Raw genomic sequence first — 26,323 nt, 5'->3', positions numbered from 1 at the left:
GAGGGGAATAACTGGAAACTAAGAGGGTGCTCATTAACTGGCGGGTAGCTGCACAAATTGTGGTATATGAATGGACTAAAACCATCGTGTCAGAAAGCCTGCTGAGAACTGATAGAAGACGATTTGCTCCTGGGAAGTAGGAACTGATGCACTGAAGTGACTGGAATTGGGAGGACAGATTTTACCATTGCAGGAAGGGTGTGCTGAAAGACTTAAGAGCTCTCTTCCCAGCAGCGACCATCCACATTCCCCATAAGGAAGCATGTTGTTCATGTCCTGACCGAATGGTGGCCCCAGGGGGCCACCATGGGGATCTGTTGTGCTGGGTTATTCTTACTGTTACAAGGGTTTGTGTTCTTTGTTGATATTTTGCTGGGGGAGGAGGCTGAGGAGTAGTGATGGTGATGTTAGAAGAAAAAAGAGGAAGGCCTTTGAAACAATATTTAAAGGACCCAAAGAAGAGAAGGTAGGCAAGAAGGATGCATGGAAAAGCAGGAGAGCTTTGAAAATGATGTGCTGAATTCATTTTGTGTGTGTGTAGATAGTATATGGAAATGTTCATGGCCAGGGGTGGGGTGGGAGAGGGCACTGTTAGGTTTAGAATAAAGACATTAAATTGAAAATACAAGAAACAATGCAGGCCAAAGACCTGTAGACTATAGGGAAGCCTCCTGCCTTTATGTTAGAAATACTTTCATTAAGAAAGGTCAAGAAGCATTGTACATGATGAGCAACAAATAACATCACAAGAATGCAATATGTTTTATTTGAATAGACAGGAAATAACTGGTTGCTGACATGGAAATCACTTCTGAAACACCCAGGTAGTCAGACCACTCACTGATTTGTTAGAGCAAAGATAAAAACAGTATCAAACATGAATAAAGAATAAGAATGAGAAGAGATGGCATGCAGTTGAGGTAACTCTAGCCTGACCTACTTCAATGAGCTGGTGACACCAAAACACAGGAAATAGATTAAAGAAGCGGCATTGACAGGAACTATCACTGTCCTAAGGAAGTTCGCCCAATGTAAATCAGTTGTCACAACAAAGAGAACAAAAAAATATAGAGATTGCTTCTGCCACAAAGCACTTAATCTCCTGCCAAGTGGCAAGTTATGACAGCCACGGGCAGCAAGAGTTTAAGACAGAAATGCATTTGCAAATCTTGCAGAGGGAAATGGTGGGATACTGAGTAGTATTCCCTCTTAAAACAGTGAAAAACAGCACAAGGGAAAACAGTTTAAAGAAAAGTTGTTGCAAGAAGCAAGTGAACCAGGTCATCAGATGAAAATGGCAAAGATCTGTAAAGGTTGGCTTGTGCCACAAATTCTTTTCACTGTGAAGTTCAATGGAGCTACACATTTGTGTTCTAGCCTCACAGTACCAGATGGGCACTATGAAGAAATGGAAGATGTAACTGAAGGATATAAAGATGGGAAGTATAACCAGTTGGGACAAGGATATACAAAAAAAGTATATGCTTAGGATGATGCAGATTTGAGGGCATTGAGGAACAATGAAAAATGAGAGCACACCAATGATTACAAAAATTTTCAGACTATATTACTCAAAAAAAAGTGATCGAGAATATAAATCACTACTGACCCCTCTTCCTCCTCCCCCTTTTCTGCAGATTTTTTTTTGAGAGAAATTATACTTGCTTCAAGAGAATCCTTGGTGAAGGTTTTAGAAGGAAAAGGCAGGCTTTCACAAATGACATTCTATAATAGATCACCTCTTCACAGTCACACAGTTGACCAAAAAGTGTGGCAAATACAAGATTTTACTACACTTAACTTTTTATTGACTGTGTTGATCACATTAAGCCCCAGAACACTGCAGATCTTTCTAAAAGATACTTCAGTTCACTCAATAGTTTGTCCTGTCCACACATAAGAAAAACCAAGCGATGAAGTGTGCCTGTTGTCCAGATATGCAGCTAGATGACCAACATCTACAGCTGATCCAGTACTAGAAAGCACTGAACTTGCACAGTTGCTGCAAATGGACAGCGAGCTGGACCCAACAGGAAGGGGATAGGCTAGATTGACTTTCAGAATCTGTCCAGGGCTTCCAAGGGCCCCAAGTTTCTATCTGAAACAAGGAATTCTTTAAAGGAGGGGGCAATGTGTCAGACTATAAGAAAACTCCCAACTCCTGGGTTTGAATCCTGCCTCAGATACTTCCTAGTTGTGTGACCCTGAGCAAGTCATTTAATGTGAGCCTCAGTTTTCTCATCTGTAAAGTAGGGTGATCCCTGTAGCATTTTCCTCACAGGGTTATGGTGAGGATCAAAGGAGATTGACATTTACAGGTGGCAGAGCAGCCAGCACTGGACTGGAGTGAGCATGGCCAGAGCTCAGATGTGCCTCGTGTGACTCTGGGCTCTTCCAGCCTGTTTCCTGGTCTGTAAAGCAAGGATGAGAATTCCACCTTCCTCACAGGGTTGTGAGGACCGAATCAGCTTACATGTCAAGTGCTTTGTAAACTCTGCCTCCCTGGTGGGCGGGCATCGGTTGGTTGGAGAAACAATAGAATCTGAAACAATGTGCAGTAGCAGAACATCCAAAATACTTACTTAATGTCAGGAGACCTGGGTTTGAATCCTGACTCTGAACAATCACTGGCTGTGTGACCCAGTCTTTGTCAGCTGTATTTCCTCCTCTCCATCTTACTAATATGGGGACTCCCTCCAATCATGTACATCAGTGGTGTCAAACTCAAATCATACATAAGGACCCCTGTGGGCTGCCTACTGACTTAGAAAACCACATGTGAATATTATCTCTTTTATTTATTTTGTTAAATATTTCCCAGTTACATTTTACTCGGTTCAGAGACCTGAGGCATATTTGACACCTCTGATGTAGATCATGATGATAAGGGGTGATTCTTGAAAATGTCCTCCTGGAAGTCTTCTTAGAGCGGTGATCCTCCAATATGCCTGCCAGAAAACCTCCTCAACGTGTCCTGACACTGCAGGGACACCACTAGAACTATCAGCTGTTCCTTACTGAGACAAGCCCAGTGAAGAATGTTGGTCATACAACTCTATGACATTCTTTAGGCAACTTGTGCATAAGTCTTTGTTGGGAATGTGTTGGCTGAAGCTTACTAACACCCTCTGCAGCCTCTCTATCGCCCTTTGCATACCTGTCAGTGTTCATTCTTTGAAGATTAAGGTATTTTCTAGGACTTGCTATCACACGAGTTTAATAAATGCTCTCCCATCACTTACACATTAAATGTCTACACCTGCAAAGGGCAGCACTGCCCAAATGAAGCCCTAATACGTGAAACTTTCCCAACGGATTCCCTCTACTCCTCAGTATTGAGTGTTTTCCACTCTGAACACCACATGTCATTTCTCTTATATGTATTAATCTCTGTAGGAATTACATTCTAGCAATACTATCTCTGCCATTATGAAACTTGAATCTAAGTTTTTTATCTCCCCCAGAACTCCTAACAATATTCTTGAGTGCTTAATAATAGAGAAGCCAAGATGTAGGTCTCTCATGCCAAGTCCAGTGTTCTTTCCATTAGGCTTTAATGGAAGTTAGTGGGAAAAAAGGACTTTTCCTAAAAGGAGCTTACTATCAACATCACTGGAGCATCTTTTCATACCTCCACTGCATTCTTTATTTAATCTGACATTGAGAACAAAGAAATCTTACTTTGCAGACAGAGACCACTAATTAGACTTATGGCCTTGCTTTTTAGACATAATCTAAAGACATCACTACCTATAGAGCATTTTATATTGTTAGAGAACTTCTGCCTCTATTGAATGCTATCATACCCTTCAAGCCTGCCAGCTTCTGGAGTATAGAGATTGTATCTCATTCATCTTTTAATCCCTCTCATTAATTAGCAGTGACTTCAAAGTGTAAATTTGAGTTCAAGTGTATGATGTACATATTGGTAGAGAAAAGCAATTTTCCCAATGCCAGAGGATACTGGCATAAAAAACCAACATGAGAAATGTCTTCTTGTGCTTAGAAAACAACATTATCAAATAGACCAAAAAGGAGGGATGGAGGGACATGTCATAGGCAATGGAACAGAAAGTATCTGACATCCAGTCATATTCAAATAAAAATAATTTATTTAAATCATGATTTCATCTTTGTATAGTTCAGAATGTTACCCAAGCCAGAGTCTCCCAATTTACTACTTTTAAAAAGAAAAAAAAAAAGACTTGATTTTGGTTAAGGAAAAGCAACACTAGTAAAGCTACATTAGAGATCAGACATAATATACAGTCTATGCAGCCACATGAGAAATAGTTTCTGCCACTTTGTTATTACACAGGTAGTTGGTTCTATCAGCTAAAGCCTAGTGACTTGTATTTGTTTTATGCATATTGGATTTGTTCTATTACTTTGCAAGAGATTGTACTCCCTTGAGTCAGCTGTGTTCATTGGTCAGAATAAATTCCAGCATCTGACACCATTTCCATTAATCACAGACAAGCCAGTCTACGTGAGTAAGATAATAGAAAGATACAAACAATATCTGGTCTTGTTTATGTATGCTGTTCAGTAATACAGCAGGAGGCTTGAGGAAATCTTTTGAGTTTAAATTACACCAAACTGCCTAATACTGAAAAGGAAAAAAAAGGCATTAATGCTACGTGAAACATTCAAGATCCCAAGGCAAAAAGGTCTCTACACCAGGAAATGTCTGGATGGCATCAGTTACAAGTAACAGATACACAATCGTTACCATAAAGCTCCCTGGAAGGCCAGCTGTTTCTTCCATACTTGTAAACTGTTCAGTTCAGTTTGCTCTTGCAAAACTCTGGCAACCTCACAAAAATTCCTTAGCAATTAATGATCCTTCACTAAATCTGAAGTTTTCTCCATAAGGTTAATGTATTGCCATTTTAAACTGCTTTACTCAAGAAAAGGCAGCTAGTGTGGTCACTTGGGGACACTTTATTCCTTTGGCCAGTTAAATATCCAAATACTCACATGTACCTCTTAACATACTGATATGTTGAAAATTGTAAAACCTTTTCTACCTGACTCTACCTATCACCCAATAGTAATATGCAGTTTTCACACAAAAAAGTTTTCCAATTATTGTCATTTTTTTATTACTTAAAAATAAAATCTTGACATTTAAATTGAATACTCCAGGGAGCTACTGAATGGGGCCAGTTCCAATGATTGAGCGGTCTGGGTTGTAAACAGAATTAAAATCACACAAAAGTAATGGTGCCCATTCTAGTACAACGGTAAGCACCATTGGGCCAAAAAAGCTTTTAATTCTGAAAATCTGAACTAAAATGGCATACAAAAATGGACTATCCTTAGAACAATTATTCTATCCCAATATTTCCACAATCCATGTGTGTTCATAAAAAGACCAATGGGAACTGAAATACTAGTTGCTTGCTCCCCTAGGTAGGATTTGTTTTGGTTTTTGTAATTTATGTGATTTGAGCCAAAACTCCATCAACCTTTCTATTATTCTTGAGAGTGAATATATTTGTGATTTAGACACCTTACAAAACCTGTGTCTATATTTCTGAACTCAAGCCCAAAAAACTAGTTTCTATCATTTTTCTTTACCTGAGATGCCTAAATCTACAGCAATTGTTATCAAAGGTAGAGTTGTCTTTTAAAAACACTAAGAGAATTCCTGTAATTTATTAAGTAGTGCATATGTCTATACTTAGCTAAAATAGAGCTGGTTAGAACAGTTGTTTTAGTCTATACTGAAAAAAAAAAGACAAATCTAACGACACAACTGCAGGACAGTATGTGCAAATCCAAGTGTACTTGAAATCGAGGACAGTCACAGAACACTACACCACAATGGAATCAGTTCCTTCCATGTATTTCTTGCACATCCTACCGATGCCAGACAGCTCTTCCCAAGGTGACCACAAGTCTCTTCTGAATTAGTTCTTGTAAAGGCAGTTTGGATTATGCTGATCCAGGTGATGCAGGTTGGGAGAAGGTGTTTTACTTTTACTTTCCCCAAATCTTGTCTCACTAGACTTTGGGGGGCTTGGGAATACCCATGAATTGTCTTCTAAAGAATTTCTGCCATAGGAATTCTGTTCTTGAAAGTTTGTACCACCACTAGGGATGACTCTCTCGTTATCTGCCCATGACTGGAGACTTGCTCTCTCCAATAAAATCTTTGTATCTCCGGACAGAGGAGAACCCATGGTGCTATAGAGGGCTTTGCCATTTGGTGAAAGAGGAGGGTGTCTTTTGTAGGTTGCAGTTAAAGACGTCAAATGTAGTTTTGTGCAGTCCTTCACTAGGTCTTCAACACACTGGACTGGTGCACAAGCTGCAAAAGGAGGACAAGTTAGATATTAGATGAATGGCTAGTATGAATTTTAGAACTTTTTAATGAAGTAATTACTTTCAAGTATGAAACACTGAAGGAAGAGTGTGGTGGTTTTGGGTCAAGAACCCTGGGATCATCCCAGCATCACTTGTAAACAAAGCAGAGGACCTGGACTGACCAGGTCACTCAGTAGGAGCTGGAGACTAGCAGCCTTCCCTCCTGAAGGACTCTTGTGAGATCTATAGAAATGTAACTCAGAGAGCACTTTCTTTACAAGGTCCTATACAACTGGACAAAACTTTATTCTAATAAAAACACCTGGCATAGCAGAGAAATATCTTTCACTTATTAGCACATTCCCTCTTTACATGCCTGTGGACACTGAGGGTCTCTTTAGGTTAAATGTTTCCTGTGGAATGTGGTTCATACTATTCATTTGTTTAGCAAACCTATCCTTAAGTAGGATGTAGGCTCTGTGTCAATTAAATCTTGTTTTGTTTTTTACTTTCAGAGGAATTATCTAAGAATCCTTGTGCTTCTTACACAGAACTTTAAAATAGTAACTACTGTATTGTGTATATTCAATAATTGCATCAGAAGCCCATATAAAAAAACAAACAAAAAATCCTCAATCCAAAAGAAGTACTGACTAATTTTAGGGGATACGAATGTTGTATACAAATTAGTGAAATCTCTAAAAATATTTTTAAAAGAAATATTTATTATAATAAAACACCTGAGTCAAAAGATATAATAAACACACTAAATAAAAAGGAAAGTCTGTGGGGAAATTTATGAGTGCTTGTATAATGACAAAATATAAAACTAGATTACTCATCTCTGATTTCAGTAAATAAAAAACTGAAATCCATGTTCAAATTGTTATAAATTTAAAATTGGTGAAATGTAGATTTCAGTTTTCCTGATCCTGGTGTCTCCTTAGCTACCCTACATAAGAAAGTATTGTTGCACAAAAAACATTTTAAGCATAAAGACCTATTTTGCTTTTGGCCTTAGTGTGTATTATACATTATCTTCCTATAACTTGTACAATTTCAGTTTCAACATTTTAAAATAATAAAATCACACTGTGATTTTTCTTTGTGTGGTTCTTTCCTCCACCAACACTAATCATAACCCACTTGTAATTCAAAGTTACCATGGCTGAAAAGTACATCAGTCCAGAGTGAATGCATTCACAAGGCTTTCTGCCCTCACTGAGCCAGTAAATGAAATCTCTCTGCCTTGGCAGGGTCTGTTGGGGCTCATGTCTAGCTGGTATAGCCTTTCAGAGGTCAAGCTCACCTCTGCACCACAATGAGAAATCTGAACAGGGTTTTGGTGAAGTTATGTTTCCCACTTATAAAAATAAATGGTCACTCAGTTTGGTGTACTTGAAGTTCAAATGTACATAAGGCAGTGACAGTTACCTAGATTTCTATGTACTTTCATTTTAAAAAGCAACTAAAAGCTCTTACAACATAAAAAATTCAGTCCTTATCGGGGAACTCAGCTCTAGCACAACCAACAGAAGAAGTAACTGGTTATAATCTGCATTTTAATAGGAAGAAACAGCATGGCAGTATGAGGAGATTAGCCCAGGAAGGCTCTGACATACCTCTCCACCTACAGTTCAAAAACTCTTCAACTTTGGGTGTCCACATATTGGGACATAAGGAAAGCCAAGTCAGTTTTTCAACGGTTCCAACCTACAATTTAACCTGCAGACATAATGGTCCTTTTCTTCTTAGCACACACCAAATAACAGACCAAAATTCTGCTGGTAATGGCTATCTTTTTTTTTAAATCAAAAGTCAAATATATGCATAGTACACAGCCAGTGTTCTAGAAATAGCACAGTGGTATCTCTCCATTTAGTTCCAAACTACAGGGTAGATATTAGAAGATAAAATTATTTGTAGCTCAAAAAGAATGTCATACATAGCAAAAGCTCTATATGATGCAATTTGGAAAGAAGCAAGAAAGAATTGCATTATAAATTATATCAAGTACGCAGGATGGGTGGGGAAGGCAGGCTTGGAAGCAGCACTGCTCAACATCAAGGTCAACATGGCAGCAGGGCAAAGACCTAGGCGAGTCTTACCTCTGCTTCCGCTCCTAGCAGCACATTCAGTGGATGGGAATACTTCCCTTGAGCCTGCATTCACACTTGAGAAAATCAGCCTTGGAAAATACATGGCCTTAAGCACCAGAAATGATATTACTTATGAGAAGTCACAGGATAATCCAGTGGCAATTCTGAAGGAAACACCTTCTTGTGTCCCATCCCATCCCCATCCTGCGTCCCCCCCTTCCCCCCAAAGATGGGAAAGCCTGTCTACTGATCTAAGTAGCAATAGACAGAAATAGTCCCCAGTTTTCTATTAAACACGGTTCAACCCAAGAAAACAGCGAGTTCTCTAAATAGACTATTACTGATTTTCCTTACAGGAATTAGACTTCCTCACTCATTTCCCCCTTAAAGAATCAGACCAACTATTCTAAAGCCCAGGCAAGATCCAAGCATACAATGAATTGTAACTTGTTTGTTTACTAAATCATCTTGACCAACCAAATGAATGAGCTGATTATCACAACCCCCATAAGATGGTAATGATGATAATAATTCCATAATACTTTAAGGATTAAAAGTATTTTTTTCATAAAACCTTGTGAGGTAGGAAATACAAGCCTTATTATCTCCATTTTACAGATGGGGAAACTGAGTCTTAAGGATATTAAATAATTTGTCCTGGTCATGTATTATAAAATATTCAATGTCCGAGCCAAATCTCTGCCACTTCAGGATAAAAGGGTTTTTATTCTTTTTCAGATTCTTGTCTTTCCTCATTTTGACTTAATAAAATTATAGTCACAATGTTATCCCGTAAAACTCCTATAAAGAGAATTGTGCTAAAAATGTAGTTTAGCTATGTTCTAAGAAAAACAAGACATACAAAACTCTCAATTTATAAGTGAGAATAGCTAGGAGGTAACCTTATACAAAAATTCTTGTCTTTACAAAATGGTTCAACTCAGGATTTTTCCAAAAAAAAAATATATTTTTTACTACATTTATAACTGTTAAGGAATATATGATTAAAAAGGACAAAAAAAACCTAGTCAATAAACTTGGACTGTTACCAATCAGATGATACAAAGTTCTAAAATGTGAGTCACCGAGTAGTATATTAGAGACAAAACATAAAAGTTAGAGCAATTCATGTATCAGGAGAAGGTAAATAAAAGTATACCAATTTTAATGTATCAGTATTTTGTCTTTTTTAAGCAATAATGTAGCTATGTGCAAAGACGCTTTAGAAATCCTTCTGTTTGGCAAAATAAACAGGGAAAAAAAAGTCTAAAAAATGTTTTATTTTCAAAAATGTACAAAAATTGAGAAGTTTTGTTACTTGGCATATTATATGCCTACCATAGACTTCAGAAAACACAAGTCTGGGTGCCTTCTTTTGTTCTTATGTGAAGAAGTTGTGGTAAAAGGTCAAACAGAGTCAACCTAACACCTCAGCCACGTACACATAAGCAACACTTGGTGGAGAAAAAAAGCCACAAGGGGAACAGAATATAGAACGAAAGAAAAAACACATCAGTGACACCTTTAGATGTGAAGCTGACCACTATGAGTCTACTACAGCCAAAGGAGAGAATAAGTAGCCTGAAACATGGTATTCTCTGGTTTATCATCTTCAAATCATAAGATTTTGCAAAGATATGTTAGCAAGCTGCTCTCCAAACAGAATGGCTAAAATCAGGTGTCTGGTGATGACTTGCCTTTCTTGATAGGAGATGGAGTTTTAAATTTTCTTAGTATTTCAGCTTGTACTTGAGTCACAAGATGTAAATTAGACATTTCTCTCTTGAGTTCCCAGTAGGCAAGTTGCACATTATCACTGAAATAGAGATGTTAAAAACATAACGGTCACTGTTCCTCTTAAGATCCCTTTTCCAGGTAGTCCTTCAGACTTAAAGATCAAAATCTAAAAGCAGATTTGAACATAATCACTTTCCAGTCAAAATTCACATCTAAATATAAACTGACTCAACAAAACCATGATTAAAGATTAAAAGTAACATGTATTATGGAATGAAGAGAGTAAAAAGGTCATCTGCATCATAATTGAAATTTCTTCTTAGGACTTTAAGTGACTATCATTTATTAAAAAGGAAACAAACTGTTCTAATTTAACAAGCAAAAAGGTAAACACAGAAAATAAACTGTTCACTTTCAAAAGAATTTAGTGATTATAGTAGCACCTATTAAATTATGCCTGAAGTTTAGTCAAAAGTAAACCAACATTCAGAATTTGATATTTTACTCTTAGAATCTTAGAACTATGAATCCAAATTAGACATATCTGATGCCTGGACTCATTTACCATCCACTCAAGCCAAAGAAAAATATATTTATATTTGAGGTATTAAAATTGTTTCATGTGTGACTAACCGACCTCATCTCAATGACTACAATGGTCCAAGAGAGAGGACCCGGCTTTTCCTAGACAAGAGGCCAAAGAACGCTAGCATTTAGCCAAGTGCTTTAGGATGAGCACAGCATACTGCAGAAGTTCTTGTCACTGAGCTTCAGAACACCACCGGGAGCTAGGTACTGCAGGCCTTACCAACTCCATTTCCAAAATAAAGAAACCAAAGCTCAGAGAGAAGAAGGGATGTGCTTACAAACGAATAAGATGTGGAGGTTGGATCTGAACCAAGTGTTCTAGGTTCAAAGCCTATCACATTATACGAGAGAGAGAGAGAGAGAGAGAGAGAGAGAGAGAGGAATAAAGAGGTAGAGAGAGCTTATCTTCTAAAAGACTTTGTACTTTCAGGTGGTGGGTGCCTCAGAGAAACATTTTTTAATGAAAAATTATAAATGACACATCAAATCTGAATGATCATATCTTGCATTTGTGAATGTTATCAATGAATGAAAACAATTAGTTTAATGGACAGTCACTGTTTTTCTTCTGGTAGAGTTTCAGCTACATGAGAACCTAAAAAATAGGTCAGAGGTTAGCTACAGAGGACAGATTAAAATAGTGGAAGCACAAAAATATTAGGATTATTTTGATTTACTTACTTTTATAGGTTTTATTTTTGTATAGCATTCACTCCAATGAAAAAGGCATATATTCTTTTAAAGCAGCAACCACATGACTTCTAACAAAACAAACTGGTGGTTTAAGTCTTTTGCAACTACATTTGCTAACCAGGTATGTTTTTAAAAAATTTATTTTTTTCAAGGAATAAGCATTTATTATTTTATCTTCCTCCTAACTGCTCTCCCCCTTGGGGGGAAAAAGACAAACAAAACCCTAGTAACAAATATGCATAGTCAAAACAAATTCCAACAGTACATATTTTAAAAATCACAGGGCTTTTGCAAATTTTTGAGGGGGATTTACTTCACAAAAATTAGCCAGGCACCTCTCTTCTCCCCAGTAAACCACCAGGATGCTGTCTACAATACCAGTTCTATGCAGGCCCCTGTCCACATGTGAAACAAACTACAAGTGCAGTTCTGGGCCTCCCAATGATTCTTCACACAGCAACAAAAGAGCACAGATCGTACATGTGTTAAATCACGTCAAGTATGACAAACCAACACTTTAAAATGAATTTGCTTTTATAGTTTTAAGGAGATGACCTGGATGTTATTTGATTTCCTCAAGAAAGTAAAGGAATGTGATAAACCATGCAAGACTGAATCGACAGCACTGAAATCCAAATCACATGCAACCCATTCAAAACATCTGGCTGAGAAAAGCATTAAACAATCCCATTTCAATGGTGACCACCATGTAGCTATGTAGCTGCCCTTAGTCCCAGCAACTGGTGATAAAGTGATTACCAGTGCAAGCCCTCCCTCTGGTGGATAATGAAGAAATGACAGCTCAGTCATTAAATTAAAAAAACAGATGAATGGGGGAAGATGGTGACACAATAAAACCAATCAAGCATTTTTTTAATCGCTACAGTTGTCGAGATCTTAATATTATTGTAGAAAAGCCCTTTCCCCCATTTTAAAGATATTTTCATATCGAATGATTTTTAATCAATGCTTGTATGAAGCTGGAAAAGGCAAGATGATCTCCACTAGCCTACTTTTTTCAGTTGCCTAGATTAAATCTTTAATTAAAAACAAAACATTCCACATTCTTATCTACTGAGTTAAAAGTAACATTTTTAACAGAAAATTGGTATTTTGTATTTTAAAATAATCTCAACTAGAAGCTCTCCAGTAGGCTCTTTAGTCGGCCACAGAAAATTTTTAAGATTCTTTGAATATTATTCATTCAACAATTTTTAAAATTATTCATCCAACAAGAAGGCAACTAAGAAGGTGGCAGGACTGGAGAACATGCTTGGCTGAAGGTGATGAGGATGGCAGCTCTCAAGATTTGGGGGATGAAAGAAGGCTATGAGAGATGCCTGTCAAAAGCAAGGATCAAACTTGTTTTGTCTGGTTCTGGATGGGAGAGAAGGTGCAGAGAGGTATAATTAGGCTGACAATTTGCTGACAGCACAGTAAAGAAATAAAATGAGATGCCTCCAGAACCAAGTGCGATTCCTCTCAATGGAAGCATTTGGAGTCAGTCAATAACACGCATTTATTAAGCACCTACTATGTTCCATGCACTGCACTAAGCAATGGTTGGATGACTACTTGTAGTTATATCATAAAGTTATATCATAAAAATTCTTGGTCAGGTCATGGGCAAGATTACAAGTCCAGCGAAGTTCCTTCCGTATATAAATCAACACATGGCAATATGTAGATAGCTCTTTAAAAATAAATATATAAATCAATACATAGCAATATGTAGATAGCTCTTTAAAATGCTATATCAACATTTTTTCTTCCTGTTTTTCTTTTTCAATGGTGGGAGGCAATTAGAAAAGGTAGATGTTTTTTGTTAATTAATTTTTTTTTTAAATTACAGATGCTATGTAACAATCTCTTGCCTCTAAGGACAATGAAAAATATCAAAAACAAAAGGAAAAATCTCACCCAAATGAAAAAGCTCTACATTCACTTTGGTTATCTGTTCCAATATCCCTCACTATCTTCAAGTTTTTCCTTTTTAGCTTCAAAAACAAGCATTTATTAAGCTCTTACTGTAAGGGGAAGACTGTGCTGTATGTTACTACTAACCTGACTTCTGACACACAGGGATATTCTGTGAGCCTCAGTTTCTTCACATATCAAATGTGAGGGTTAGACTAGACGTCCTTTTGGGTTCTTAGATCCTAACGAACTCATTCTGATTTAAATCTTGCCTCTGCAATACAAGATTTTCTCTAACTATAAGGTTTTTTGCATTGTGCTACCTGGAGGTACATTCTCCCAGCACACACAAAGGAAATCCCTAGTGTTTTTTTTTCTTTTTGAAAACAGCCTCCTCTTTTAGTTTCCTTAAAGTTTGCTAGATCAAATTCAACATTCCTGGAGAACATGCACTGAACTGAATACAAAGCACACTGGGACAATTGCCAGATTTTTCTAAGGGCAATTTTAACAACCAGGTTTTCCTTAATTCTTCTTCTCTAGTTATGGAGTTTGTTCCAAAAACTCTTCTGCAGAATCTAAAATTATAGTCTATAAAATTCAAATTAAGTGGCCATCACTCCTAAGGTTTAATTTTAAAAACCAGGACCATTAGTATATCTAGCACGTAGGGAAGGAAGCAGCAGAATACAAGTTGTGAGATAAATTGACTCGGTAAACACAGGTACACTTGGCTTTAAAAACACATCCAACTGGATAATGCAGCACAGCACAGGGTGGGGGCAAGCTATTCTTAGTAATTATAGCTTTTAAAATAGTACTACTTTTTAATCTCTTTTAAGGAATATTAAAAAAAATAACGTCAAATACACCTCCCTTATTTAAGCATGTCCCTGTAGTAATTAAACCAAGACTGCTATGAGGTTTCACAGTTCTATATGTTTTATGCTGTATAAGAAATACGTATAATGCAGAGACACATCTGGAGTGTGAAGACTTCTCTTTCCTTATGAAAGTCTCTTTGGTCTGATTACTTCTATGGAGGCTGCTTTGGGGGCACTAGTCTTTCCTTCTCACTCTCTAGCCCATCATATAATGGACTTCTGCTGTTTGCCTTTCTCTTACTCTGATGTAAATTAGACCCAAAAACTGCTATCTAGCCAAGTAATCCATGAAAAACTAAGTTGCATGTCTGAGATAAGACAGAGTAGTGGTAATTCATGGACTTTATGATGGTTATTTTATTATGACTAGAGAAAAGTTTGTGATCAAACAAAGGATAGCTAGGCATGATCAAAGAAGACAAAATGGACAGCTCTGATCACATAAAATAAAAATTACTTTGCACAAAGGCAATGTAACTAAAATTAGAAAGAAAACGTAACTGAGGGAAAAATCTTCACAACAAATGTCTCTTATAATAGTCTCACAAACAAGATAATATAGGGAGCTGATTCAAATTTATAACAATAAAAACTATTCCCCAATTGACAAATACAAATTTATCAGCCTCAAATTCATGAGATTAACAAAACTGACCAAAACCTGAAAATGACCTCTTGGAGAGACTGTGGGAAAACAAGTACATTAATGTCCTGTGAATCAGAACCATGTCCGCCCAGTTCACTGTTTAACTGCATAGGCTTGGGCCCAGGGATGCCACTAACAGGCTTCTACTGCCAAAAGAGATCCAAGAAAGAGGAAAGGACTCATATGCACAAAAATATTTATAGAAAATCTTTTTATAGCAGCAAAGAACTAGAAACTAAGAGGGTGCCCATCTATTGGGAAATGGCCAAATTACGGCATATGAAAAGGGAATATAATACTGTATTGTAAGAAATGACAAAATTGAACGTTTCAGAGAGACCTGGGAAGATCTGTATGAACTGATACAGAGTAAAGTGAATGGAACCAGGAGAATAATTTGTACACAGTAAAGATGAACAACTCTGAAAGATTTAAGAACTTTGATCAATGCAATGGTCAGTGAAGATTCCAGATAGCCCAGTGATTAAGTATATATATATCACCAACATCCTGACAGAGGACTCAGACTGCAAATAGAAATAATACTTTTTGTACACAGCCAATGCAGGAAGTTGTTTTATATGATTATGCATATTTGTTAAAGGCATTTTGTTTTTCTTTTTCTTTTCCGATGGAGGTGGGTTGGATAAAATATTTTTCACTGAAAAATGAAGTTAATTTAAAAAGTCTCACATTATCTGCAAGGTAAAAATTTCTCCTTGGACATTTACAATTCATATGATTAAATAAGAATGTAGCTTATAAACTATAAGGTACCATATTAATGTACACTATCATCATGCTGTTATCTGAAAGACTTCTAGATGTCTGACCTTCATAAAACTGAATTATGATATATGGAAAAGCATATTATTACTTTAAAAAGACAAATTATGAAGTTGTTTCATTTCACAAAAAAGTTATTCAACATAGGATTCCTTTAAATAGTAAATACTTTAGTATGTTTAAAATATTACCTGATTTACCAAAAAAAAGACAATTTTCTAGCAATGTATCTATTCAGTAAATTGATGCCTCAGTCTATTTATAGATAGATGATAATGAAATAACAAGACTCCATTAGTTTCATTAGAATAAAGCTTTTAAAAGTACCAAAATGAAGATTAAAGAAATAATGAAACCACATTTGACATACCATAGCAAGTTAATATTCATGCAAACATAAGCAATCACAGGATTTCACAGTTGCAAAGTAGCATTAAAAATATACAATCTGCAATTTTAAAAATTCAAGGATATTTCAGTACCTTGGAATGGTTGGCTTTTGGAAGTCTGTGTTATTGAGATTGTCTTCCTGAGACTGATCCTTTCATTAAAAAAATTTATAAAAAAAAAGTTGAGGCAGTTCATTTTCAATTACGGTACTATGTTAATTAGAAACAAATTATAAAGCTCTATAAATATATGTATAAATCACCCACAAAACATTTAATTAGTAACAGTCCAACTACAATTATTTTAAGCCCATAATCTCTTAACTTTTTAAAAAATCTCAAAAGCAAAAGTAAAGTTGAAGTTTATATAATTTAAAATTTAGTAAAATACTTTTGTAAAAGTACACATTTATACTTTTAGATACTGCCAAAAGGAATCTAGAAACCATGACTAAGGATTTATGGCATCCTAGATCTTAGGCTGTTTTAACTGCTACTGCTAGATGAAGGCAAAGGCTGCAGGAAGATGATGTCTGAAAATGGAATTTGGTTATGTGGAAGAATGGAGGAATGAAGGAATGACTTGGCCCAGACTGGAATGTACCTAAAACTGGCAGGCTCCAAAACAATATTTATTTGCTTAGAATCTGTCAAATCTAAACCCAAGTGCTTTAAACTGAAACAGAAGGGGGAGGCCTATATCTACTTAGTCATCCAGCCTGATACTGTAGATAGTAGCTCTGATGAACAGCATGGAGCCAGAGAGAATCCAAGGAAAAACCACGAAGTCGATCACCTCAGACTGCGGCATACTAAGGCATAAAACAGAAAGAGCCAAGCACCTTAAGTTACACCTAACACTTGTTACCCTTGACTACAAGGTTGCTCTGGAAAAATATGCTAGTTACAGCAGGCACAGAAGGGGAAGAGAGAGATAAAATGGTGGGCAGAACACTAGAATGTACTTTAAAATGTGTTCAGAAGTCAGAAGGAATAAAGGGGGATGCTTGGTGGGTGATGAAATGAGAAAGAAACAGAAAGTGATGTGGTCACTGGATCATGCTATGGGCTACATCAGACACTGAAGATCTGAATGTTGTCAGAGATATAAATCATAGAGGGAATGCTCAGTCAGGTATGGGATGCATTAAATGGGCTAGACAGGAAAAGCCTGGCACTGAGGCTGATGTAGTAGTGATGGAGATGTTTTCAAACAGCTGATGGAGCTTTTTCTCTGCCAAAAACAGAGTGGCTAATAATATCCTGAGTTGCCTTAAAGATAATTTCATCTTGCAAAAGATAGAGGAACCAACAAGGGCAAAGTTTATTATGGCCCCAATTCTCACTGATAAGGAGGAACTGGTTGCTGAAATAGAAATAATAAGAACTTTGTGGGCATGTGAAATGGTGAGAGAAAAACAAAGACAGACACAATCTGCTGGGTAATCTAGATCTGGTCACAGCAGATGTCAAAGGGTTCAGGAGCTGGAAAGGTAGGATGGCATGAACGTTCAGTATCCAGTGTCCTCCCTGCTCACACAGAGCCACCACATTAGTTCAGCTCCTTATTACTCGCTATTGGGCTCCCAACCTTCTCCACTCCAGTCTGCTTCCAGAGAGCTGCCAAAGGGATTTTCCTTAACCACTGATCTATGTCAATACATCTAGGGCAAACTATAAATTCCTCTGGCATTTAAATCTTTAACCACCTGATGTCTATTTTTGGGACTCATTATACATTATCCCCTTCCTTTAAGCCACAGTCCAGCCCAACTGACCTTTATACTGCCCCTCAAAAAGGATACTCCATCTTTTATCTCCATCCTCCCTTCTGCCTCTCAAAATCTCAGCTGAAGGGTCATCTTCTACGAGATCTTTCCTGATCCCCCAAGTATTAGTACTTTCCCTTCCCACTAAAAATAAAATTATCCTATATAGTCTGTATATCTACATAGTTTTCCCCTATAGAATATAAGCTCCTTGAGGGCAGGGATTGTTTCACTCTTGTCTTTATATCTAGAGCACCTAAAAGAATACTTGGCAACTTAATAAATGCTCATTGATTGATTAAATTTCTAAGACAGAATTGGCCCAGGAAGGAAGAGAAGCTCTCAAAAAAGAAATCTTAGACATATTAAAAAAAAAAAAAACTCCAATGTAGAGGAAAAGGGAAAATCTAAAGAGACTAATGTGGATGTACAATGTTCCTTTTTTTTTGACAGTTATTAGACCAGGAGATTACAGCAATGCTAGATATGCAGTTTATCTAGAGTTCAATAAAGCATCTGATAAAGTCCCTCAGTCTTTGGAGTAAGATGTAGAAAATGTGGGGTAAACATATTTTTAAAGACATGTGCAGATAACAGAAGCAAAGGCAGCTGAATAAAAAAAATGTGGTGTGGTCCTGTAAGAGTATCATCAAAAGCAATAAAGCTCAGAATGAACTACAGCTCACCAAGAAAACTGAGTACAACAACAACAAAAGGGGTATCTATTCTTTTTTAAAACTAAATTGCGGAGAAGATGCAGAACCAAAGGCTTCTCTGTTGCTTGGTGTGATGGTACAATAATGGACAAAAGAAGACAGGGATAATCTATTTTCATGTTTCCATTGTCTCTACTGAGGTCGATCTTTGGATTGGACAGAATCAAAATTCCTAATGGTAAAGCTGATGTCCAGAGGAAGTAAGGAGATGGGAGGAGAGTAGGCTACAGCAATCTTGATATACGTGCTTGCCAAACCACTGTCAGTGAACTCTTAAAGACTGTAAAGAACAGTAGGGATGCTTCAAGATTAGAGGATAAACATTTCAATGTTCAAAAAAGGCAAGTGACTGGAGTCTACAAGGGAATGAGTCTGTTTGACTTAGATTCCTAGCAAAATTCTAGGATGTATCTTTAAAGGAACAGGTAGTGAACTTTTGGAAAGGGAAGTCATGATCTACAGAGCCACAAGGCCTTTATGAAAACCAGGTCACACCAGACTAACCTCGATGTTTTTTTTGACAGTTAGTAGACTGGGCAATGCTGGACTTATATTTTATCTACATTTCCACAAAGCATTTGACAAAGTCTCTCAATATTGTGGGCAATGTATAGAGATGTGGTCCAGACAACAGCCCAGTTTAAGGGTGTTTGAACCTGGTGAAATGGCAGAAATGAGAAAGTAGTCAGGCAGAGTCTTGGGAATATGTGTAAACTGGCTGACAGCAGAGGGGCTCTGGATCTGGGCATGGCCCTGACTTTTAACATGTTTGTTAATGACTTGGATAAAGACACTGGTAATGTTTGTCAAATTTGCAGATCACACAAACAAGAATGGATAGCTAAACACTGATGATGATCAGAATCAGAAAGAACCCAACAAGTCCCAGAAAACTGGGCCATTATCTAATTAGGATGAAATTTAATAGGGATAAACCAAAGGACTATAGAAATAGAGCTTGAAAAACATTTGGAAGCTGCCTGATCTGACCCTTTCATTTTACAGATGAGGAAACCAAGGATCAGAAAGGTGAGAGGACCTGGTCAGTTACCCAACAAATGAATATTAATGGTGGGACACAAACACAGGCTTGCTTGACTCCAATTCCATCACTCCACTGTTCAAAAATGAACATCACCAATTCAAGATGGGGAAGAGATGTAGCTATGGTTCTTCTGAAAAAATTCTGCAGGCTTTAGAGGATTGCTGGTCTGCACCAACAATGTGAAGTGAGAGCCAAGGAAGTGAATACTATGCTGAGGGTGGTGTTAAGAGAAGCACGGTGTTAAGAGAAGCACGGCGCTTGGGGCTAAGTGAGTGGTCTTCCATGGTCCAAATAACTATTTTCACTTCTGGGCACCATATTTTATAAAGGACATTACAGAGTGTACAGAGAAGAGTGACCAGGATTGTGAAGGGAACCAAGATAATGTGTCACATGAGGATAAATTAAAGAAGGAGGGGTTATTTAGCCTAGAAATTCAGAGGGGATACAATAGTTGTAGTCTTCATGTATCTGAAAGATTATTGTATGAAAGAGGGATTAACTTGGAGCAGTAGGTATAAATTGCAGAAGCAAATTTAATCTTTTACTAACAAAGGATCAATCCAAAAAAATATTCGTCATGTTGCTCAAAATATATAATAGACATGAAATACGACAAAAAATGCAAAATTTCAAGACCTGATTTTGTAGGATTGGGGGAGGTTGTGTTTCACTGTGAAGAGGACATGAGTCTTTGAGGTACAAGATGTGGCTCTGATTTCTGGCTCTTACACTTATTTACCAGGTAGATGACTCAGAGAAACTACAAATTCTCTGAGTCTCATTTTCACAACTTTTTCCTACTACTTGTATCCTATAACTCACAGGAGTATTGTGAGGAAAGGACTTTGTAAACACCTAAAGTACTGAAGAAATTATTCTGAAACTAGTAATAGCATCCACATAAAATCTTGACATATAATTAGCAATAACTGCTGAAATATTTTGTATACCATATATTGCAAGAAACAAACATTGCCAAATCAAAAAGACACTCAAAGAAAAAAACACCAGTACAAAATTCAGTAGCTTCATAATCAAAATTTAAAGAAAATTATTAAATTCAATGAGGTAATTTTATTCCCTTTGGTGCCATCTAGTGGGCTGCAGAAAATCAGTAGCATATTAATTTAGGGACCAAAATTATTCAAACATGTGTACTATATTGTTTTGAGGGAGAATAATTTTAAAATGAAATAGCAAAAATGTGCAGAAATAAAACAAATAAAAACTATCAGGCCATTTTGCTAACTGTGAAGTAATATTTTCTGGAGTTTGTTTTAAGGAAACCTAGCTTCAAGATCCCCAAATTTTCTTTAATAATAGCTTACATGTGAGTGTCTTGGATGTTACTGTGTACAGTATCTTATTTGGAAATAAAAAAGGATTAGGTTACCAAATGGGACTCAAACCCAGGTCTCTATTTCCACTAGGCAGACTCCCAAACTAGATCCTTCTGATTCACAAATATTTATTCTTTGTCAACTCTATGTAAAGCACTGTGTGAGGTGTGTAGGGAGCTATAAGTCTTTTCATTTGAATGTGAACCGGATTCAAGTGAGGTAGTTGCCCAAAATCATCAGTCTCATCCTCTCTTCCAGAGTCAAGACAAAAGTCAGGACAACTGGCACTGGCCCCAGATACAGTGGATAATTTGGCATCTTCCCTGTCTGACCAAGTTCTATGTGCTCCACAGAGCCTTGCTTCAGCTACCTTCATGGCCACTGGAACAAACTGTTCTTGTCCCACCCATTTAAGGTGGGGGAAGTCTTCACGTGCTTGGAGACAACCTGTTAACTCATCAACAGGTTTGAGACCTGTAGGTTACTGTCAACCTGGTTCAGCCTATCTGCCAAGATAGTTTACCAAGGTGTGGCCACTGCACGAGCTGCAGCTTCTTGGAGCTATGTGTGAGAGTGCCAGGTGGACACCAAAGGTGGTGAGCAGCCCTGAAAAGGGCTCTGCAAGCCTTCACACTAGAGGTGCTAGTTCTCCTTGAACACCCACACGAGTACACAAGATCAATGATCTCTACCCTCTGAATCCTCTTGATCACACAGGTTGTCATTCCCACAACACTGTGTCACAACTAATTAGCCTAAAAGAATTCTCCCTTTCTCTTTTCTAGTAACTGGCCCTTCTCTTAATGAGTCCTTGGAGGAAAGTATTTAGTAATTACTCCAGCAGGACCTTTAGTCATTTGGAAAGCAGAGTAGTGTTGAAGTTTTCTAACTTTTTTCTAACTTACAAAAGGAATCAGCCCAAGAAGGAAGTCAGAAAGTAGCCACCAGCCAATAATATATTTTTTTTTAAAAGCTACAGGCATCAATGGTGAAGGTAAATAGAAGTCATAAGAATAATTCTACATTAGCACTGACATTCCCTTCTGACTATCTGAGCTGCTCAAAGCACAATTAGGATCAAAGATGGAAGGGATGTTACAAATCAGATAGTCTAATCCAGGGGTGGGGAACCTGCAGCCTAGAGGCTACAAGTAGTCTTCTAGGTCCTTGGGAGGGGCCTTTTGACTGAGTCCAAGTTTTACAGAACAAATCCTTTTATTTAGGGAATTTGTTCTGCAAAGTTTGGATTAGATTAGACTCTAATCTATTCATTAAAAGATTAGGAAACTGAGTCCCCATGACTTGCCCAGGGTCTGATTCCCCAAAGGTTAAATATCCCCACATGTGGACAGTCTTGTGCCTTGGTGTGATGGGCATTCAACAAATCCTTGCCACTTGTGACAATTGGTACCAGAAACTAGGTCCTCACAGAAATCCCTAAGTGGGATAGCCAAAGAGTTTCTGCCACACAATTAAACTGCCCCTGAACTAGTCAGATTCAATACAATCAAAGTATTTCTTTAGCATACACTATTAGATCTGTAAATACTTTGCCAACATAGGAGAAAACTCACTTCCTGATGCTTTGATGACTTGCTTTTTATTCAAACATATTTTCCCTCTCAATGTAACATTCATGAAACCAAGGAATATAAAAAAGAATGTTTTTAAATGAACTAGATTATCAAGCCCTTTATTTTCTTTTCTTCTAACAATTACTTTCTGTAACAGTTACCTAAATATGGAAATGCTCGCTTAGCATATTCTGGATGACTGAGGATACCAGAAATCTGACCGCTAATACGGTAAGATGCTACTTTAATAGTTCTGAGTGTTCAAACCAAAGAGAAAGTCAATTTTGTTCAGCCCTGACCAGAATTTTCCCCTTCCACTTCATCTAGCTTAGGAGGTCTTAACCTTTTTTTGGTCTCCTGGGGGTCCCTTTGGCAGTCTGGCGAAGCCTGTGGAACCATTCTCAGAAGAATGTTAAAGGAAAACCAATTCTATTAAAATACAGTTTAAAAGCATAAAAGTATTAAAAACAAAAACAAGTTCATGTCCCCCAGGTTAAGATTTCATCTAGATATACAAATACCTAAAAAACAAATTTAAAGACAAACTCTTGAAATGTTTCCTCTTATATAAAGGAAAACCAGACTTAGGGAGATTATGGATTTCACAAAATAATCACAATGAAGCTCTAAGTTCAAAAGAGACTTTCTATGTCATCTTGTCCAACTCCTATTTGGACAAAAAACACTTCAATAGCATTTCAGACAGGTAGTCATGTCCCATGAGTGAGACCTGTTTCTTCCTGACAGATGAGGAAATGCACAGTTCAAAGATTTGGGAATATTTTCCATAAACTGAACTAACTCTGCCACTGTTCCTGGTTCTGCTCTCTAGGACCAAATAATGTTTTCTTCAACTACCTGAAGAAAACTGATGCAAATCAAGGTTTAAATTGTTAAGCTGTTCAATAAAGTAACATAATCTAAAGACCACAGCAAGCTCATAATATATGCTAAAACAACATTTATAAGATATGGTTATATGAGAAGATAATACATAGTTTTCATGGCAGGATATTATTTTTACTCTGTTTCTACAGATGTATTTTAAGTGAACTTTGGGATTCAAGAAAAATAATGGTGATACAGACTGAGGCTATTTAATTTCATAGTTTGGTATACCTTGTGTTTAGATTTTTGCAATTCTGTTCTTAGACTAGTACATTCCTTTCTCATCAGTTCCAGCTCCTGTTCCAAACCATGGATTTTCAGGTCATTGCTCAACTTTTCTACCTCCCAGTTAGATGAAGGTCGATTTAGATTCCTCATCACTACAAAAAAGAAACAGCAACAATTCAAGTCATCAGCAAACAGTGCCAACCTTGAAAACAGATCAAAATATGACAAGATTTACAGCTGGAAAGGACTGACATGGTTATCTTGGTTTAACTTCTTAATTTTACAGATAAAATTATAGCCCTGAGAAATGAGGTGACTTTGATAAGGTCACAGAATGGGAAGCAGCAAGGGCAAGATTTAAGCCCAGGTGCTGAGGTTCCAAGTGCAATGTTCTTCACTATATCAGTAACTGAAAAACATGCAGAAATGAGCTTGTGGTAAAAATAACAGCAGTCATGTCTCAAAGATCTCATGGTACTGAAGAGCAGTAGTATAGATGGTCCAAAATGACAGGCAATCTAAGAACTCTTTTGCTTTTATAATTTATTTTATGATTTTCCCCTCAGCAGATATTCTTGATTATGTTCTAATTAGGGGATGGGAGCATGCCCATGGGGCCAGCATGGGATAAAAAATTTGCCATGGATAAGCAGAGCTGATGATAGTTTTAACAAAAGATAACTTTTCATCCTTTTTAAAATTCTACACTATCAGCATGATGAAAATACATTTAAATTTTCCAATCAGCTTGTCTAGCCCACTATGTAAGCCTCTGGCATGGCCACTGTGCCTCTAGTGCTGAAGTCCAAAGGGAGCATCGGGAGGGTGTTGTGTCTTCCTTCTCCTTCCCCTGCCACCCCACACACTTGCCTCCACCCTAGAGCAGAGCAGCAGTCACTCTTGGGAGGTCTGAATCAAAAGCAGAGACTTTTCAGAGCCCCAGTCAGCCAATGGCAGGACCTGTTTAATCCAATGACTTTCTAGGCCCTCCTTATGTTGATTTCATTGACAGGGCAGTGTTCCCATGAGCACTAGAAATGCTTCATACCTTCTTTCCATTCTGTAATCAATCATTCTATTCTGTGTCCCCTATCTCCACACACACCAGAGGCTTAGCCATCTGGTTTTCTTAGCTCTCACTGTTCTAGCAAAACGAATGTGCTCTCTCTCTGTGTCTCTCTTGCAGTATCATTTCTTGGGGGAGGAAAGAGCGTAATTTGTATTAAATATTAACACTATACAAAAAAAATTAAGAGTAAAAGAAAAGTGAGGATACAATGAATATGTCAACTAACATAATCCTTATGTAAAATCTAAGAATAAAGAAAAATTAAGCAAACACATCCTCTACTGTGACTGAATCTGACAACGTATAACACAGTATCTTAGATTCAAAGCTGGAAGGTTCTCAGAGACCACAAACCCCAGGCCCTGCACCTTACGGATGCAGGAACCAATGCCCTCCAAGGGTGGATGGCTCACTTGAGGCCAGTCAGAGCACGAGGATCTGAATTGTGTTGTGGCCTCAGAGCCAATGTTCCTTCCACTGGTCCCCCTGCCACAGTTAAAGATGCTGTCAGTGCCTAAGAGCTGCACTACCAGCTGTTGGCCTGCTGCTTCTTACCTTGCTGAGTCTCAACCTCAGTCCGGAGCTGGAGGAGTTCGACTTCTTTAGTCTGTAGCTGTTCATTTAATACTTTCAAAGACTCAGAGTTATCTTTATTCTAAGGAAAAAAGATAAGCCTATATGAATAAAAACCAGACCATGGCAATCTCTTTTAGTTCCAAAAAGGTATTAGGAAAAAAAAAAGTTGTATTTTAGTCTTTCAATAAGTAGGCGGGAGTTTGGCTTTCAATTTATATTTTTTCTTTCCTTATTTAGGATATTCTCTATTCATTGGATTTTCATATCGATATTGTATGAAATACCTGATGTCCTCATTGAATTGTAGAAATTTGTCTTTTATTTCAATGTCATTTCTTTTAAAAAAAACATTAAAAAATTAATGCCAGCCATATTTTAAAATTAAAGCCCCTCACTTATTTGGTCTTAATTTCTTCAGGAAATTACATTATTACTTACACTATTTTTTGCTACACTATAACCTACAATATTCTCAAAACCTATTAGTCTATTTTTAGTATGTTTTTATAATAGAAAAACATCTGAAAGAAAATTTAACATGTTTTAAGGATCTTTTTAAAAACTCAGATTGGCAGAGGTGAGAATAGTCATTTGCATTCAGCTAATCTCACTCCATTTCCCAAAAGGACTTACCATTTTATCCAATTTGCTTTTCAAATTATCTCTGTCTAGGCAGACCTCCCGATAAGCATGATAGGCCTTGTTTACTTGTTCTCGTCCTACTGAGCTTGTTTCTTCATCTAATCGGGTTTCAAGAAGCTAAATACAGAAGAATAGGGGGAAAAACTCAAGAATTTATACTACTTAATGGGGTTTTTAATTTATCTAAAGGTCTAACTGATTACCTCAAAATTTGCAATTTAGGGACAAAAAAAGAAAACACTCAAAAGGATAATTAGGTTAAAGTTCCATGTTTTACTAAACCAATCTATATTAAGAAAATTTTAAAAGAAAATACAAAAGGCAAGTGTCAGTCTCTTCCTTGGAAGAATATCTCCACAATAAAATTCTCTTTGAATGGTAACTCCTTAAGTTAAAGCAGCAGTTAATAAGGGACATTTGTA

At 37.1% G+C, this 26,323-nt stretch overlaps 1 protein-coding gene across 5 annotated transcripts in view; it reads right to left on the bottom strand.

The window, feature by feature from the left end:
- Positions 1-4,089: 4,089 nt before the first annotated feature.
- AZI2 (5-azacytidine induced 2) overlaps positions 4,090-26,323 on the bottom strand; it is a 38,836-nt gene continuing 16,602 nt past the window's right edge. The window contains exons 3-9 of one of the 5 annotated variants that reach the window (XM_036759814.1): positions 25,893-26,018; positions 25,239-25,338; positions 23,618-23,766; positions 16,145-16,203; positions 10,109-10,227; positions 8,421-8,517; positions 4,090-6,316 (exon numbers count right to left, since the gene is read on the bottom strand). In XM_036759814.1, the coding sequence (XP_036615709.1) occupies positions 8,447-8,517; positions 10,109-10,227; positions 16,145-16,203; positions 23,618-23,766; positions 25,239-25,338; positions 25,893-26,018 (624 nt within the window). In that variant the 3' untranslated portion in view covers positions 4,090-6,316; positions 8,421-8,446. The remainder of the gene's footprint in view (positions 6,317-8,420; positions 8,518-10,108; positions 10,228-16,144; positions 16,204-23,617; positions 23,767-25,238; positions 25,339-25,892; positions 26,019-26,323) is intronic. The other 4 variants (XM_036759809.1, XM_036759810.1, XM_036759811.1 and 1 more) reach the window with 4 other exon arrangements.

This window comes from Trichosurus vulpecula, chromosome 5 (genome assembly GCF_011100635.1).
Source record: "Trichosurus vulpecula isolate mTriVul1 chromosome 5, mTriVul1.pri, whole genome shotgun sequence".
Taxonomy (NCBI): Eukaryota; Metazoa; Chordata; class Mammalia; order Diprotodontia; family Phalangeridae; genus Trichosurus; species Trichosurus vulpecula.
This window is presented reverse-complemented; position numbering and strand designations above follow the sequence as displayed.